The following is an 18,931-nucleotide window of genomic DNA, read 5'->3' on the forward strand; positions in this document are numbered from 1 at the left end:
GGTCATCCCTGATTGACCTGGTCAGGCCTGGTTAGTACTTGGATGGGAGACCACCTGGGAATACTGGGTGGTGTAGGCTTATACCATAGTTTTGCAAAAGGGGAATGGATGAACCCTGAAGAATGGCAGAGGCACACCAGGAATGCATGCAGAAGAAGAAATTTATTAATGTGACATTGTGCTGGAGTGATGAAAAGGGATCCGAAAGGGATTGGGAACTCTCAGCTCTTCCGGGATGGCATTTTGAAGAGGCTGATGGGAGCTGGATGTTGCTTTGGCAGATGACTTGCGAACACAGCGATATCAGAGGGACACCAATTGAGACAGGCAATCCCCTCCATGTCGGAGCCATTCACATTCCAGCAGGTACAGTGGGGGCTACAGCCTGCTCTACATTTCGTACTTGCAGATGTAGGCATTGTGTTTGTCACAGGATTCATCATTCCATTCCTTAAAAGCTAAAATGCAAAAGACAGGAGAAAAGTTATTTCTGTTTTCCTCTCTTTGGAACCATGTTTTGCCTGAATGGAGGAAGCCAATAAGATGCTTTGCTTTCATTCATTCCAAACACCTGATCCTAGAACTCAGGCTGCTGATGTTGTTCTAAAAATAGTAGGAGAAATTCCAAGTGAGTAGGAAGGGCAGCTGTAGAAAAGAGCTGGAGATTAATTCTAGTTTTGGCTCTCAGAATGCCAACCAAGAGGTCTCCCATTCCCATTTCATTTTCCCACTTCCCAATCCTTATTCCATTCTGGGACTCTCTCATCATGGATACTGCAGAAGGAGGTACATGCCATGTATCATGCAGCTTAGCAACCGACACAGGCAGAAAAATGATATATGAATTACCATGATCATATATATATTTTAATTTCCTTTATTAGTGATTAATAAAATAATAACACATTTGCTAAACAAAATATCAACACTAAACAAATTCTGCTGAACAATATATCAAAGTGAAAAAGAAAAAAATAAAGGAAAAGGAAATAAAAATTTTAAAAAATGGACCCACTGCATTATTACTTTCTCTATGAAACTCCAGTTCATTGCATCCTATGGTGGAGGGAGATATCTCCAGGTCTCCTCTGAACAGGGAATATTTGATCCCATACCCAGGGGTAAGCCTCTGTGCCACGGTGGGGGGTCTACTTAAACTGTGCCACAGGATCAGATCCAGGAATGGGGATTGGATATCAGTGGCACCAACCAAGCTTTGATGCACCCATCCCCTTCCTTTTCCAGCCCTCCACTCCACCACCTTGTTTTGACCCCTCTGAACCCCCATTCTGCCATCCCCCATTTCCTCCTGCCTTTCCTGCTAACTTACATTTATCGGTGAGCAGTGGGAGAAGCACTGGAGTGTGCACTATCAGAGCGCCTTTTCCCACTAGCACTGACTGCTTTACAGCAGCCAGCATTAGCGCAGGAGGTGCACCACCATTGGACGCAGCCCATAGGACTGGGCTCTGTATATCCTAAGAAAAAGTAGCCTACAATATTGGTATAAGGTGCTCCCCCCTTTCTGCCGGGGTTCTTAAGCAAGGAACATCCTAGCTCAACTGAGGAACGTGATGTTCAGGCAAACCACCTGCCCGCTACAGGGAGGAGACCAACTGATTGTGAGCAGGAGTTCCTGCTTCCGGTTAAAATTTGGTTAGTCTTCCTCTAGCATACAGGCTGTTTGCCTGCATGTTGCATCCTTCAGTTAAGCAAGAATGTTCCTTTGTAAGAAGAAACACCAGTGCTTCAACTGTAAGTCAAGAAGAACAAAAGATACTGTAATGGGTGTGGAGGGATGCAGAGGGGTGCCCCAGATCAGCAGATAAGTCAGCGATTTTCAACCTTTTTCATCTCACAGCACACTGACAAGGTGCTAAAATTGTCCAAGGCAGACCAATCTGCTGGTAAGGGGACTTAAATTCCCCAATTGCCCTTCTAATAAATGACCCTCCCCAAAGTTGCGAAGCACACTTGCAGATCATCTGCAGCACACGAGTGTGCCCCGGTACAGTGGTTGAAAATGGCTGGGATAAGTGATCGCGCCACTCAGGGGCTTGGGTACACTTACCAGAGCCTCCGTCAGCCTCCCGGGGATGCAGGGAGCCCTGCGCGGCTGTCCATAGGGTCCCCGATGCTTCAAAAGTGAAAGTGGAGCAGTCTTGCTCTGCTTCCAGTTTAGCGGAAGCGGAGTGCAATAGCTCCACTGTCACTTTCTCCTCCCTGCCTCCTGGCTGCCCCCACCCCTTAAGGGGAAACCAGCCAGGGCCCACAGGCTGGGGCGTCCTGATGCCCCAATCTGAAAAGCCCTGCCTTAGGGTAAGCCTCTGACTCCATGTATGGTCTACTTGGACCAACACAAGCAATGCCGTTGGGATGACGGATCAAGGCAGGGAGGGGGAATGGGATATTTGCAGTGCTGCTGCCACCAATACCACACTCTTCTAGGCCTTGATCCGCCCCCCATCCTGCCCCATCGCCTCCCTGTTTCTCCCCTCCCACCCTTTCCACCCTCTCACTGCTTCCCCCAATCCCACACCCCAATCTGACTTACTAGTACCAGGGACATATAGCAAACATGGATGTTCGCCTGTTACCGCTTGCGGAAACAGACCAGCTCAGTGAGGCATGTCCTGTTTTCCAGCTACCATAAAGGACCATCAACTGGCAGAACACGAGTTCTGGCAGGGAAAGGCCCACACAGGACTGGGCTGCCCACTATGCAGGTTAGCTGCGGCTTTCTGGCTTGTATTATTTCACTGACATAGTCTTCAGAGGTCAATCAGTAGATCAAAGTCAGACTTGCAGGTAGAGACCCTCCAAACTGTACCTGAGGCAGGCCCATTCCTGGATCCCTAAGATTTCAGAATCCTTCCTCAGACACTAAGAAGTAAGTTTGCTTACCTGTGTAAGTTGTCAGCTCCACACAGTACTCAGAGTTGTCAAGATTGTTGGGCTCATTTCTCCTCCAGGCCCTGTACTTGTAAGAGGCTCCATCAGACCACCTCCATTTCCCATTCTGTAAACAAATGAAGCAAGGCACATTATGCTATAAAGAAAAAGAAGGACCCAGGAAGAGAAAGAGACCTTTGGGGTGTCACTGGTACAAAGGTAGAGGAGGACTAGAACCACAAGAATGGGAGAAGTAGCATGTGGGATTCAGTGCAGGCTGAAACGACACTTCAAAGGACGATCATCAGGAATGCAACACATGCGATGCTCACCTGGCGAACATCATGGAGTCCAATCCAGACATCACTATGGCTTTTCTGGTAACGGGTGATGAATCTGGCCAGCAAGTCAGTCTCTGCCTTGGTGAGGACAGAGACGAGGTGGGCCCCACGGCCATAGCTCTGGCAGTCAATCTGAAGAGGGAGAGGAAGAGAAGAACGTTGCCTCCATTCTCCATTTTTCCCATCTTGAAGACATTTCTACTGGGAGAATTGAGCAAGGAGCTCTGTGGATTGCTTGTCAATTTCAATTTTGTACCCTAGTGAAGACCTCTCATGGTGCTTAGAACTGGGCCAGGGAGGGAGGAAAATAGGAAGGGTTCTCAAGAGTGCCACTACATTGTAAACATGGGGAGAAAGTCTCCCTACAGGCCACATTTTTTCTGCAGTTGGACACTTGTATGTGGGAAGAGGCAGACAGAAGAGTGCATCACATGTGGGGGTATCGAATGGATCCTTCAGATTCCCCTTGTGGAGTCCATCAGCATAGCAGACAGAACATCTATAGGGACCTCTTCTTCTGTAACCTCAATAATAGACATACCATCCAAACCACTGCTGTCTTTCTTTTCCTGGCACTGTGAAGCAAACACATAGGCCAACCAGGGCATCTCTCCTGCTTGCATGAGAAATGCTTCTTACCTCAGCCTCTGCCCAGGTCAATTGTTCATCAAAATATGCGTAGCAGTTGCCCTGGCTCTGCATCCAGCCTCTGGCACAGCTCCAAGCTTCGGCTGCATGTAGACAGGAGTGTGGAAAGGAAAGCAAGAGTGGACAGTGCAATGAGAAGCATTTGCTTTTAAAGTCCCCTGTTTAAGGAAAAGGATCCCAGGACCCCCATCCCGAAATTGGCAGTCTTGTGGAATTTCATTTGGAAAGGCTTTTGTATCCTGTTTTGCGATCCTGTGCCCCAGGGCAGCAGAGGAGCCAGTTCTACTCCTTCACTCTAAAGAATTTCAGATTAGCTGGGTTAGCAACCTTTCAAGATGCTACACCTGTTTTTATTCTAATTACAGATCTGACCCAACTAAGATTTCTCTGTTATCCCCACTTCCAGTTCTGGTGGTCAAACGATGACAGAAGAGTTCTCTTCTTCCCCCTGTGTGGCTTTCAAAATGTAAAGTCAACCTAAGGGTTTGCTCAAGGGACTCACCTCCCAAGAAAGAACCGCAGATCAAGATCCCAAGAAGACATAAGGCAGAGGAAGTCGGAAGAGCCATCTTCTTGTTCCCTGCAGGATGGAGGGGAAGTGCAGTATGAAGACGTTCAGTGAATGGCAGCATCCAAGACAAGAAGTTGCAGCTCTAAATGCACATGAGTTTTGGATTCAAACTTGGAAAAGTTACACTGTTGAGAGGTGTCATTGCCATCATATCAGCTGCAAACAGTGCAGCTAGGAGAGAACAGAGACATTCCAGCAATCCCCTGAAAGGCCACTTCAGGCTGAAACCTCTGGCAGCGAATCTAAGCCTCCTCTCAAATATGCTCCTGAAGGGCAGCCCAGCAGCCAATCCCAGCTCCCATCAGGCACACCTATCTGAGACGGGTATTTACAAACCCAGTGCCTAATACATTTGCAGTTCATATGTTTAGGTGTACAACAGAAAAAGAGTCAGGTGTGAAGAGGCCCTGAGAAGCCCAAGTTCAGAAGCAGGTGTTTGTTAGGGATTACACAGATTAACTGCAGGTCTCATTTCAGTCCACACTGTTCCATTAGTTTAGGATTGCAGCTGTACTTTCTGTCTACTTAGAAATGTCAAGATCCTTATCCATTCCTCTCTGTCTCCTCTGTTCAGTGTATCAACCGCTTACTTTAATGTAGAACTTCCTTCCTCCAATAAGTCCTTCCACATGAGTCCATCAGCACATTTCAATGACTCTGAAACCATGTAGCTTTGCACTCTTTAAAGCCTGCAGGAACCCTGAGCTCTCTGAGCCATGCAGGCTTTCTCCCCAGGTACTCACCTTCTGATGCTCTTCTCCTGAGCTCTACCCAGTTGGAAGCCTCCTCAGTGGGTGACTCTTATATAAACCCTCAGCAGACATGGTGCAATACCAGGAAAAGGCAGATGCCTCAAGGAAATTCAACTGCCCTGTGAGGAAATGGGGAAGGAGGAGAGAAGGAACAGAGCAGCAGGCATGTGAGGTATATTCTCTTCCCAACCCAAAACGGTCTGTGCTTGATTGATTTCCCTTCATCAATAAAAAGGGTGGGGTAAAGACACTTCATTTGAGCAAAAGATTTGATAGGAGGTTGCTTCACGATGTTGGCTTCTTTGAGAGTTTTTCTGCAGAAAACCCAATGCTAACTTCCTCTTCCTCCCCAACCTCACCACTCCAAAAAAGGCAATTCAAAGCCCTTTGGTCCTTTCCACTCTTGTCCAAGGATTGCATTTACTTGAAGAGTACAGATGATCCAGTTCCTTTCTCCCTCCACTGTGGAAAGGGGTGGCTTCAGCAAGGTGGCTTCCGTGAAAGCTATTTTCAAACACACATCCAGCCCATCTTCTGCTAAATCCAGGTATGATTTAAACAGTAGTAAATGTGTCACTTAGCATTTTAAAAAAGTGGAAAATGTGTCATTTCTTAGCACTTTTTAAAAGTAGGGCTGGGTGGGACAGCGTTCATGATTGGTTGCACACATCAGCGAAACAGCACTTGTTCAACTTCTGAAACTGGAAAAGCCTACAATTTCGACAGAGGTGCTTTTTGGGAAAGACAAGTGGCAAATAAGCTAGAATATACCAGGTGTGTTTTTGGGGAAAATACCCAGAAGAGAAACCTGGGGTTGGTCAGGAGCAGGGCCTAAAGGGGCCACTAACCAGCCAGCCCCAATCTCTTTTCCTATTTTCCTGTGCACCACATTCTCCAAACCATTCATTGAGTGCAAATTGTCCATTCAGATGGGGGGGGGAGGTGCTGGAATCTGGAAGCCCCAGGTGAAGCTATCAGTCAGGTAATCGGTAGTCTTCTTATTGGGGTAGAATTCCAGCAGTGTCAATAAGAGGGAAGCTTAATGGGCATGGGCCCCCTTTTGGGCCAGAGGGTGGGCTTGGCGTCTGCCTCCTTTTCTCCCTGATCCACCCTGTGGCCTGGGGTCCTGCTTAGACCATCCCATTTTTAGCATTTTTGTGCCAATTACTGATTTGGGGATTCAAGTGCCATTTGAAAACCAAACAAGTCATCAAATGTTCATTTGATGGTTGGTTGGTAACCTTCAGTCTCGAAAGACTATGGTATAAGCCTACAGCACCTGGTATTCCCAGGCAGTCTACCATCCAAGTACTAACCAGTCCTGACCCTGCTTAGCTTCCAAGATCAGATGAGATCAGGCATGTGCAGGGATGCAAAAGGGAAATCAGCTTGTTTTCTTCTGCGCAGCATTGGAGGAAAAATGTTTCTGTGGACCCTACATAGTGCCATGTTGTCATTTGCAGCCTTCTAGTCTTCACGGTTTGGGTGTTGCCCTGCTTTAAAACACTTACCCAACTTCTGTGGTCAAGGAGGATTCTTGAGAATTATTGAAGATCCTTGAGAAAGTGAGGCCACAGTAGGTCATTTCACAAGCCATAGCAGTAGCAAGGAAAAATGTGCAAAACTATCAATTTATGTGCACATTTTCAGTACTGAGAGCCACTTAAACCTTTTCATCTTTGCAAACAAATTCTTGAGAGTTTTTGAAGATTCTTGAGAATTCTTGAGAAAATAAGGCCACCGAAGCTCATTTCACAACCCATAGCAGTAGCAAGGAAAAATTGGCAAAACTATCAATGTATGTCCACATTTTCAGGACTGAGAGCCACCTAAACCTTTTCAACTTCGGAAAGGAATTCAAAAGCTAATGAGAGGCCAGGAGGAAACATAATCTAGGTGAACTTTCTTCACCTTGTAGGTACTGGAGGGTAGAAACACACAAATTCAAGAATAAGGAGTGACTGACAGCTGTGTGAACTTCACTGGTAGTTGTGGCCAGTTGCTACAAGATAGTAGCAAACCATTGGAGGTAGGAGGAAAGACATCTAGGAGGATGTCCCCTTCTCCCGAGGAGGCCTCCAGCCTGCTCCTAGCCAGAGTAGGACACACTGTGGATGCACCACACTGGAGCTAGTTAGGATCGAAATTTCCTCTTAGTGCATTTGTCTATCTTGTCTACAACTGTTTCTACTAAGCAAAATGCAATCTTCCTCTCCAGCCGAAGTCTCCCCGCATTTCCTCATGTACCTCACAGTCCAATCCTAACTAGCTCCAGTGCAGAACCTCCACAAATAAGGAAAATTGAGGGTATTCAAAACCTGAGTTTTCGCCCCCCCCCCCCCCCCAAGCTCAGCTCTGGTCAGTCCGGAGGCTCTTCTGAAGCCCACGACCTCTGCAGGTTTCAAAATGAAGACTGAACCTGTTCATAGGCGACTTCCACTTTTTACCAAGAACCTGAAGCTGCCTTTAAATGGTTCTGGGCTTCGTTCTGAAACCCGCAGAGGCTGTGGGCAGACGCGCACGGCCTCTGCAGGTTTCAGAAGAGTCTCCAGAGGCAAGAGGAGAAATCAGCGTGTATCGAACTCGCAGAAAATGCAGGCTACCTGTAACTGGAAAAGAATTATTAGAGATTTATTATTTGTACCGAAGATTTGTGGTTTGCTGCTTTTGCTGCCAGCTGCAGGCGGTCAAATCTCCACCGTCTCTGGTGGTCCATGGGGGACCTGCTCACTCAGCAAGACGCTGGAAATGATCAAAAGCAATCTCTTTTCCTGAGACCTCGCAGACCACTTCCCAGGGTCTTGCGGACCATCTGTAGTCCCTGGACCATGGGTTGGGAACCAGTGCTCTTAGGAGTTCAGGGTGGTATGCATGGTTCTTCCCCTTATTTTGTCCTCACAACAACCTTGTGAGGTAGGTGAGACTGAGAGATAGTAATAGTCATGAGATAAAATGAATAATAATAATAATGGACAGAAAGTAAATGAAGTGAATATTTCCCCACAAGCAGTGGATGAAATTCTGCATCAAACGGTATATAACATGACGTTATTATTCCTAAAAGCCACGATTTCCAGAATTTTGGTCACTAGGGTGTCACCCTCCCCCCGATGTCTCATTGGTCTGCTCTGAGTTAAGGCAGTGGTTCTCAAACTGAGCACTGGGACCCACTTTTTAGAATGACAATCTATCCGAGACCCACCGGAAGTGATGTCATGGCTGGAAATGACATCATCAAGCAAATTAAAATAAATAATTTTAAATAATTAAAAAAAAAACACAAATAATTAAATAAGGGGAAGCCAGCCCTGTTCCACCCAGTGAATTTTCTCTGTAGTCAGCCTGCAATAACACCACCCCCTTTTGTTCAGCTCTGCTTTCATCAGATCAGGACTATTCTGGTAGTGTCACAGTCCCCTTCGCGTGACCTGACCATGCGCCAAGGCACATTTGCTTACTTGCAAGTAAATGTGACCTTGTGGCTTAGCTTTGTTTTCCATAGGGCTCAATACCTTCATCAGCTTGGAGGGGGGACTTCCTTCTCAGGTGTTTTTCGGGGGCTACTTTCATCGGATCAGGACTTCTGTGGTGTTCTTGGATTCCTCTCAGCCTTCCCTTTCCAATGGACTAAGGCATGTTTGCCTACTCATAAGTAAACATATGATATGGCTCACATTCCATAGGGCTCTATGTCTTTTTGTTTTCTGGTTTTTTAGCCATAACTTTTGATAGAATAGTGATATTTCACTCCAATTTTTTCATTGCATTCAGCTGTAAATTCAGCATTGAATGGTATATGACATGATGGTATTACAGGTTGAGCCTCATTATTCGCATGGGTTCTGTTCCAAGCATTCACGTGGATGGCAAAAAACGCACTATAACAAATCCATTTAAAAAACAAAGTTTCTTTGCTCTGGTGATTTAAAAACAGCCTTGCTGACCTTTGTGATGTAAGATAAAAGTCATTAAGAAGACAATCTATTAGCCAGTCCTCCTCCAAGAGCTTAGAAAGGCGCTTCCCTCAGCCTCTCCCTTCACCAATGCAAAGTGATCACCTTTCTTTCACATGCATTTTCCCCTTTTCCAGGGATCAGCACATTCCTTTCCATTTGCAGTGGCCATTTGTGTTGAGTCAAATCTGAGTATAAAAAATTTGTGTGTAACAAGGCTGTACCTGTATTTCTAAAAACCACAATTTTAGCGATTTTGGTCAATTGTGATGTCACCCCCCCAAGGCTGGCACCTAGGTCGGACCGACCCCCCGCTCGTTGCTAGCTACACCACAGCCACTCATTATGTTTTGAACTTGTTTGCAAAGATCGAAAGGTTTACGTGGCTCTCAATCCTGAAAATGTGCACATACATTGATAGTTTTGCACATTTTTCCTTGCTACTGCTATGGCTTGTGAAATGACCTTCTGCGGCCTCACTTGCTCAAGGATCTTCAAGCAATCTCAAGAAACCTCCTTGACCACAGAAGTCGGGTAAGTGTTTTAAAACAGGGCAGTACCCAAATCGTGAAGACTAGAAGGCTGCAAATGACAACATGGCCCTTTGGAGGGTCCACAGAAACATTTTTCCTCCAATGCTGGGCAGAAGAAAAGAAGCTTTTGCATTTTCCCTTTTGCATAAATGAACATTTGATGACTTGTTTGGTTTTCAAATGGCACTTGAATCCCCAAATCAGTAATTGGGACAAAAATGCTAAAAATGGGATGGTCTAAGCAGGACCCCAGGCCACAGGGTGGATCAGGGAGAAAAGGAGGCAGACGCCAAGCCCACCCTCTGGCCCAAAAGGGGGCCCATACCCTTTAGGCTTCCCCCTTATTGACACTGCTGGAATTGCTCTCCAATAAGAAGGCTGACAATTACCTGACTGATAATTTCACCTGGGGCTTCCAGATACCAGCACCCCTTTCCCCCCACCCTACCTGTGTGGCCAATTTGCACTCAGTGAATGGTCTGGAGCAGTGGCTCACACACATTTCACACCAGGACCCACTTTCTAGCATGAGAATTTGTCAGGACCCACCGGAAGTGATTTGGCCCACCAAATGTCCCAGGGACCTCATCCTGGTGCCCTGCCTTGCATCTGGCATTCTGACATAGCCCATTTTTAAAATCAGGAGGTTGCACATACACATCATGGCTTGTAACCCGTAATGGATTTTTCCTCCAGAAACTTGTCCAATCCCCTTTTAAAGGCTTCCAGGCCAGATGCCATCACCACACCTTGTGGCAAGCAGTTCCGCAGACCAACCACAAGCTGAGTCTGCATAACTTCCTCTTTGCTGACGTTGCAGCTGTCACTACCCACTTTGCCAAAGATCTCCAGCAGCTCATGGATCGTTTTAGCAAGGCCTGCCAAGATTTTGGACTGACGATCAGCCTTAAGAAAACACAGGTCATGGTTCAGGATGTGGACTCACCTCCCTGCATTACAATCTCTGCGCATGAACTGGAGGTTGCCCATGACTTTGTGTACCTTGGCTCAACGATCTGTGACATTCTTTCTCTCGATACCGAGATAAACAAATACATCGGTAAAGCAGCTACCATGTTTTCCAGACTCTCAAAGAGAGTCTGGTCCAACAAGAAGCTGACCAAGATCCAGGTCTACAGAGCTTGTGTCCTGAGTACACTTCTGTACTGCAGTGTGTCATGGACTCTTCACTCACAACTGGAGAGGAAACTGAATGCTTTCCAGATGCGCTGCCTCCAACACATCCTCTGCATCACCTGGCAGGGCAAAGTTCCAAACAACACAGTCCTGGAACGAGCTGGATTTCCTAGCATGTATGCATTGCTGAAACAGAGACGCCTGCGTTGGCTCGGTCATGTTGTGAGAATGGATGATGGCCGGATCCCAAAGGATCTCCTCTATGGAGAACTCGTGCAAGGAAAGCGTCCTACAGGTAGACCACAGCTGCGATACAAGGACATCAGCAAGAGGGATCTGAAGGCCTTAGGAGTGGACCTCAACAAGTGGGAAACCCTGGCCTCTTGAGGCCTCTTCCTGGCATCGAACCAGGTCTGCTGAGTCACTATATAAGAGTCACTGAGAAAGACCAAGACCACTGAGGAGGCTCCCAACTGAGCAGTCAACACATTTGCCTGTCAAGGAGAAGAGCATCAGAAGGTGAGTGCCTGACATCTGCAAGAGGGATCTGAAGGCCTTAGGAGTGGACCTCAACAAGTGGGAAACCCTGGCCTCTGAGCGGCCTGCTTGGAGGCAGGCGGTGCAGCATGGCTTTTCCCAGTTTGAAGAGATACTTGGCCAACAGCCTGAGGCAAAGAGGCAAAGAAGGAAGGCCCATAGCCAGGGAGACAGACCAGGGACAGACTACACTTGCTCCCAGTGTGGAAGGGATTGTCACTCCCGAATTGGCCTTTTCAGCCACACTAGACGCTGTGCCAGAACCACCATTCAGAGCGCGATACCAGAGTCTCTCGAGACTGAATGTTGCCAACAACAACACCAAGCCTGAGCTGGTTCCCCACAAGGTGGAGCTTGTCTGGGATGAAAGGGTTATCAGAAGAAGAAAAATAGGAAAGAAAAAAAAAGTGGACCAGCTGGCTGTATGGATATATGGCCAATGTGTTACAAATGCAATTTGGCAAGGCAGGAACCCTCATCAAGTATCTAGGCATAATTCATAGGGCATTTCAAGGCAGCTCACAACCCCATGTAGGATTGGTGTATCCCCCAGTGAGAACTGTGGGTCCAGCTCGTGGTCCTGTGCAAGCCTGTCTGGTGCAACTGATGGCCACCTCATAGCCTGTAACAGGGCAGGCTAGGGCTGGGCACCAGCCTGTGCCCATTGGGGTCAAACCCACGGACCTGCTATGAGTACAAATCTTGCAGCTGACATGATGGCACTGATACCTCAAGAAGGTGTTTTGTTTCCAAGTCTGAATCTAAAACTCACATGCATTTAGAGCTACGGTTTCTTTCCCTGGATGCATTGGCTGCTGCCATTCACTGAACGCCTTCAACTTTCCTTCCATCCTGCAGGGAAACAGGAAGATGGCTCTCCTGACTTCCTCTGCCTTTTTTCTTCTTGGGATCCTGATCTGCATTTCCTTCTTGGGCAAACGCTTAGGTTGTCTTCACATTTTGAAAGCAACACTGAGGGGAAGAGCAGAAACCTTCGGTCATTGTTTGACCATCAAAACCAGAAGCGGGAATAACAGAGAAATTGTGCCTGGCTGCTAATCTTCTCCTGAACTTCATTCCTCTGTTACCCTGCACATGCCTGATCTCGTCTGATCTTGGAAGCTGAGCAGGGTCAGGCCTGGTTAGTACTTGGATGGGAGACCGCCTGGAAATACTGGGTGCTGTACGCTTATACCATAGTCTTTGGAGACTGAAGGTTGCCAACCATTCCTCTTTGCCTGCCATGTGTTTATATGTCCACTCTTTCCTTTGGGGTCTTCCTCTTGTTGGGTGGGGATCAATCTCAGCACATCCTTCATGCACCAGCACCAGCAGATGTCAAAGAGCATTACTAGCTGGAAAAGGCCAAGGAGGGTGAGGCAGGTGGGAGGGGCTGGGGTGAGGAGAGACCCCAGAAGAACTCCTTTTGGTGTGGCTGGATGTCCTGAAGAGGTGACCCCCAAAGAAAAGAGTGGGCATATAAAAACATGCAGGCCCAAGAGCAGGGCTGCTGAAACCATGGCCCAGGTGCTGGATCCAGGGTTCTGTTGAATCCGCCTGCCCAGTGAGCAGAACTTACTGTTCTGTCTGGGCACCGCATGCAGTCCTCCATGATCAGGGGACACTCAAGGTGGACTACACACAGTGCCAAGGTAGACTGGAAAGATGTGGTTTGAATGGGGACCGCTTTTCCATTGAGCAGCACTGCTACCAAAGAGGAAAGAAGTCCAGTAGAAAGGTAGTGGCCAGGCAGAACGGAGGCCCCTGACCTTCATAGACCAGCCCACTGAGCCAGGGTCTGGATGGAGTGCTGTTACCTGGCTGCTGTAGCCCTATCCCCAAGCCTAGTCTGAGATCAACGCAATACCCAAGTTCACCCTCACCTCGACATTTGGCAACCCTAGCCCGGAGTTGTTAACAAGGCCACCACCTTAACCTAAGCCCAGAGGGCAACCCAACACCAACCCCACACCAGAAATGTCTGTATATTTATTTGAAAATACCTCCATGCCATGTTTGTTGCATTGAGAGAAAGCAAAGATGTGTTCCTGGATTCAGTGTGGCGGTTGTTTGGTTTCACAGTGAAAGATGGAGAGAGAGACAAGAATGGGTGAAAAGGAGAGAGAGAGGGAGAGCATGCATAAAGGATGCTTAAAGGGTGTAGGGGGACGGTTGTGGGTCATTAGAGAAGACTTACTGTGCTAATTAATTAATCACATTGTAATTAAATGATCCTTTGATAGGGTTCTAACAGCACAGACATAGGCAGGTCTACTCATAAGCAACTCCTAGTGCGTTCCTGTGCAGGATTGCAGCCCTAGAGAACTTTAGGATGACTGCCAGACAAAGTAGCTTTGCAGATTTCTTAGTAGAAAGGCAGGATATAAATACGTACAGTTAATTGATTTCAGTGCTTTGAGCAGATGTGAAGGAGAAGGATTTAGGGCATGGGCAGCTTGTCATACAGGACTGTGAGAAGCTGCACCAGTCCAAATTCTCCCCATGGAATACTGTATTCCAGGAGCAGAAGTCCTGCTGCCCTCCCTTGCATCTAGTTTTGCAAAAGGGGAATGGATGAACCCTGAAGAACGGCAGAGGCACACCAGAAATGCATGCAGAAGAAGATATTTATTAACTTGACACTGTGCTGGAGTGAAGAAAAGGGATCCGAAAGGGATCAGGGACTCCCAGCTCTTCCGGGATGGCATTTTGAAGAGGCTGATGGGAGCTGGATGTTGCTTTGCCAGATGATTTGCGAACATAGCGATATCAGAGGGACACCGATCGAGACAGGCAACCCCCTCCATGTCGGAGCCATTCACATCCCAGCAGGCACAGTTGGGGTTACAGCCTGCTCTACAGTTTGTACTTGCAGATGTAGGCATTGCGTTTTTCACAGGGAGCATCATTCCATTCCTTAAAAGCTAAAATGCAAAAGACAGGAGAAAAGTTATTTCTGTTTTCCTCTCTTTGGAACCATGTTTTGCCTAAATGGAGGAAGCCAATAAGATACTTTGCTTTCATTCATTCCAAACACCTGATCCTAGAACTCAGGCTGCTGATGTTGTTCTAAAAATAGTAGGAGAAATTCCAAGTGAGTAGGAAGGGCACATGTGGAAAAGAGGTGGAGATTAATTCTAGTTTTGGCTCTCAGAATGCCAACCAAGAGGTCTCCCATTCCCATTTCATTTTCCCACTTCCCAATCCTTATTCCATTCTGGGATTCTCTCATCATGGATACTGCTGGTGCTGCTGCCACCAATACCAAACTCTTCTAGGCCTTGATCTGCCTCCCATCCTGCCCCATCTTCTCCCTGTTTCTCCCTCCCACCCTTTCCACCCTCTCACTGCTTCCCCCAATCCCACACCCCAGTCTGACTTACTAGTACCAGGGACATATAGCAAACACGGATGTTCGCCTGTTACCACTTGCGGAAACAGACCAGCTCAGTGAGGCATGTCCTGTTTTCCAGCTACCATAAAGGACCATAAACAGGCAGAACACCAGTTCTGGCAGGAAAAGGCCCACACAGGATTGGGCTGCCCAATATGCAGGTTAGCTGTGGATTTCTGGCTTGTATTATTTCACTGACATAGTCTTCAGAGGTCAATCAGTAGATCAAAGTCAGACTTGCAGGTAGAGACCCTCCAAACTGTACCTTAGGGATTCCTGGATCCCTAAGATTTCAGAATCCTTCCTCAGACACTAAGAAGTAAGTTTGCTTACCTGTGTCAACTCTCAGCTCCACACAGTACTCAGAGTTGTCAAGATTGTTGGGCTCATTTTTCAGCCAGGACGTGTACTTGTAAGAGGCTCCATCAGACCACCTCCATTTCCCATTCTGTAAGCAAATGAAGCAAGGCACATTATGCTATAAAGAAAAAGAAGGACCCAGGAAGAGAAAGAGACCTTTGGGGTGTCACTGGTACAAAGGCAGAGGAGGACTAGAACCACAAGAATGGGAGAAGTAGCATGTGGGATTCAGTGCAGGCTGAAATGACACTTCACAGGACGATCATCAGGAATGCAACACGTGTGATGCTCACCTGGAGAATATCATAGAGTCCGATCCAGACATTACTATGTTTTTTCTGGTAATCGGTGATGTGTCCAGACAGTAAGTAAGTCTCTGCCTTGGTGAGGACAGAGGCAAGATGGGCCCCACGGCCATAGCTCTGGCACTTAATCTGAAGAGGGAGAGGAAGAGAAGAACGTTACCTCCATTCTCCTTGTTTCCCATCTTGAAGACATTTCGATTGGGAGAATTGAGCAAGGAGCTCTGTGGATTGCTTGTCAATTACAATTTCATTCCCTTTGGAAGATCTCTCAGGGTGCTTAGAACTAGGCCAGGTGGGGAGGGGGAATGCAAAGGTTCTTGAGAATGCCACCAAGTTGTAAACATGGGAAGAAACTCTCCCTGCAGGCCACATTTCTTCTGCAGTTGGACACTTGTATGTGGGAAGAGGCAGGCAGACTAACATGTGCAACACATGTGGGGGTATTGAATGGATCCTTCAGAAGCCACTTGTGGACTCCATCAGCATAGTAAAGATAATTTCTAAAGAGGGCTCTTCTTCTGTAACCTCACTAACAAACATACCATCCAAACATTTGTTCTCTTTCTTTTCCTGGCACCCTGAAGCAAACACACAGGCCAACCATGGCATCTCTCCTGGCTGGGTCAGAAATGCTTCTTACCTCAGCATAGCTCCAGGACACTTGTTCATCAAAATACGCATAGCAGTTGCCGTGGTTCTCCATCCAGTCTTTTTCACAGCTCCGAGCTTCGGCTGCATGTAGACAGGAGTGTGGAAAGGAAAGCAAGAGTGGACAGTGCAATGAGAAGCATTTGCTTTTAAAGTCCCCTGTTAAAGGAAAAGGATCCCGTGACCCCCATCCCGAAATTGGCAGTCTTGTGGAATTCCATTTGGAAAGGCTTTTGTATCCTGTTTTGCTCCGTGCCTGATGTGTCCCCAAATTCCATGCCAGGGGAAGAATTCTGCCACAAGTCAGACCAATTCATGATGCCACTTGTCTCCCCAGCTTTGACCTTTCTATACAGTGGTGGTACTGGACAGTCAGAGGGGCAAAAGCCATGCGGTGCCATGCTTGTGCGGCCTGTGGGGGTGACACCACTGTACCTGCTGTTCCCATCACACCACCGCTGCCCCCTGCATCCACCCTTCAGCCCCTTCCGAGGGCCTGGGAGGCCCTACGCAGCATCTACAACCCTCCAAAAGCTTGCTAAGGCCTTCAGAGAGCTGTTAAGCATTAATCTCAGTTCTCGTGGAAAACATGAAGTACGGGTTTATCAGCCCTTAGGAGGCCTCAGAAGGCTTTGGGAGGCTCAACAGAAATTGTGCGGGGCTCAATAGAGAGGTAACTCTCCTCTTGGGGGTGGAGAAGAATGTTGCGATCCTGTGCCCCAGGGCAGCAGAGGAGCCAGTTCTACTCCTTCACTCCAAAGAATTTCAGATTAGCTGGATTAGCAACCTTTCAAGATGCTATACCTGTTTTTATTCTAATTACAAGTCAGACCCAACTAAGATTTCTCTGTTATCCCCACTTCCAGTTCTGGTGGTCAAACGATGACAGAAGAGTTCTCTTCTTCCCCCTGTGTGGCTTTCAAAATGTAAAGTCAACCTAAGGGTTTGCTCAATGGACTCACCTCCCAAGAAAGAACCGCAGATCAACATCCCAAGAAGACACAAGGCAGAGGAAGTCAGAAGAGCCATCTTCTTGTTCCCTGCAGGATGGAGGGGAAGTACAGTAAGAAGACATTCAGTGAATGGCAGCATCCAAGACAAGAAGTTGCAGCTCTAAATGCACATGAGTTTTTGGATTCAAACTTGGAAAAGTTACACTGTTGAGAGGTGTCATTGCCATCATATCAGCTGCAAACAGTGCAGCTAGGAGAGAACAGAGACATTCCAGCAATCCCCTGAAAGGCCACTTCAGGCTGAAACCTCTGGCAGGGAATCTAAGCCTCCTCTCAAATACGCTCCTGAAGGGCAGCCCAGCAGCCAATCCCAGCTCCCATCAGGCACACCTCTCTGAGACGGGTATTTACAAACCTGATACAGTGCCTGATACATTTGCAGTTCATATGTTTAGGTGTACACCAGAAAAGAGTCAGGTGTGAAGAGGCCCTGAGAAGCCCAAGTTCAGAAGCAGGTGTTTGTTCTGAATCCTTGTCAAGATCCTTATCCATTCCTCTCTGTCCCCTCTGTTAAGTGTATCAACCGCTTACTTTAATGTAGCACTTCCTGCCTCCAATAAGTCCTTCCGCATGAGTCCATCAGCACATTTCAATGACTCTGAAACCATGTAGCTTTGCACCCTTTAAAGACTGCAGGAACCCTGAGCTCTCTGAGCCATGCAGTCTTTCTCCCCAGGTACTCACCTTCTGATGCTCTTCTCCTGAACAGGCAGATGTGGTGGACTACCCAGTTGAGAGCCACCTCAATGGTTTGGGTCTTTCTTGGTGACTCTTATATAGACCCTCAGCTGACATGGTGCAATACCAGGAAAAGGCAGATGCCTCAACGAAATTCAACTGCCCTGTGAGGAAATGGGGGAGGAGGAGAGAAGGAACCAAGCAGCAGGCATGTGAGGCATATTCTCTTCCCCACCCAAAACGGTCTCTGCTTGATTGATTTCCCTTTAGCAATAAAAAGGGTGGGGTAAAGAGGCTTCACTTGAGCAAAAGATTTGATAGGAGGTTGCTTCACTATGTTGGCTTCTTTGAGAGTGGTCCTCCCCAATCTCACCACTCCAAAAAAGGCAATTCAAAGCCCTTTGGTCCTTTCCACTCTTGTTCAAGGATTGCATTTACCTGAAGAGTAGAGATGAGCCAGTTCCTTTCTCCCTCCACTGTGGAAAGGGGTGGCTTCAGCAAGGTGGCTTCCGTGAGAGCTATTTTCAAACACACATCCAGCCCATCTTCTGCTAAATCCAGGTGTGATTTAAAACAGTAGTAAATGTGTCACTTAGCATTTTTAAAAAGTGGAAAATGTGTCATTTCTTAGCACTTTTTAAAAGTAGGGCTGGGTGGGACAGCATCCATGATTGGTTGCACACATCAGCGAAACAGCACTTGTTCAACTTCTGAAACTGGAAAAGCCTACAATTTCGACAGAGGTGCTTTTTGGGAAAGACAAGTGGTAAATAAGCCAGAATATACCAGGTGTGTTTTTGGGGAAAATACCCAGAAGAGCAACCTGGGGTTGGTCAGAAGCAGGGCCTAAAGGGGCCACTAACCAGCCAGCCCCAATCACTTTTCCTATTTTCCTGTGCAACACATTCATGTTGTCATTTGTGGCCTTCTTCACGGTTTGGGTGTTGCCCTGTTTTAAAACACTTACCCAACTTCTGTGGTCAAGGAGGTTTCTTGAGATTTCTTGAAGATCCTTGAGCAAGTGAGGCCGCAGAAGGTCATTTCACAAGCCATAGCAGTAGCAAGGAAAAATGTGCAAAACTATCAATTTATGTGCACATTTTCAGGACTGAGAGCTACGTAAACCTTTCGATCTTTGCAAACAAGTTCAAAACATAATGAGCGCCTGT

General features: G+C 47.2%; 2 protein-coding genes across 2 annotated transcripts; both read right to left on the bottom strand.

Annotated features, from left to right (window-relative positions):
* Positions 1 to 390: 390 nt before the first annotated feature.
* Positions 391 to 4,450, bottom strand: LOC136654122 (C-type lectin BpLec-like). Its single transcript, XM_066630996.1, has 5 exons — positions 4,384 to 4,450; positions 3,873 to 3,964; positions 3,225 to 3,365; positions 2,905 to 3,019; positions 391 to 458 (listed from the first exon to the last, which is right to left on the bottom strand). The coding sequence occupies exons 1-5, from the start codon at positions 4,448 to 4,450 to the stop codon at positions 391 to 393; spliced, it is 483 nt and encodes a 160-aa protein (XP_066487093.1).
* A 9,770-nt stretch (positions 4,451 to 14,220) lies between these two features.
* On the bottom strand, positions 14,221 to 17,100 carry LOC136654140 (C-type lectin BpLec-like). The gene is made up of 5 exons (XM_066631025.1): positions 17,034 to 17,100; positions 16,064 to 16,155; positions 15,412 to 15,552; positions 15,092 to 15,206; positions 14,221 to 14,288 (listed from the first exon to the last, which is right to left on the bottom strand). The coding sequence occupies exons 1-5, from the start codon at positions 17,098 to 17,100 to the stop codon at positions 14,221 to 14,223; spliced, it is 483 nt and encodes a 160-aa protein (XP_066487122.1).
* Between the last annotated feature and the right edge of the window lie 1,831 nt (positions 17,101 to 18,931).

This window comes from Tiliqua scincoides, chromosome 5 (genome assembly GCF_035046505.1).
Source record: "Tiliqua scincoides isolate rTilSci1 chromosome 5, rTilSci1.hap2, whole genome shotgun sequence".
Classification (NCBI taxonomy): domain Eukaryota; kingdom Metazoa; phylum Chordata; class Lepidosauria; order Squamata; family Scincidae; genus Tiliqua; species Tiliqua scincoides.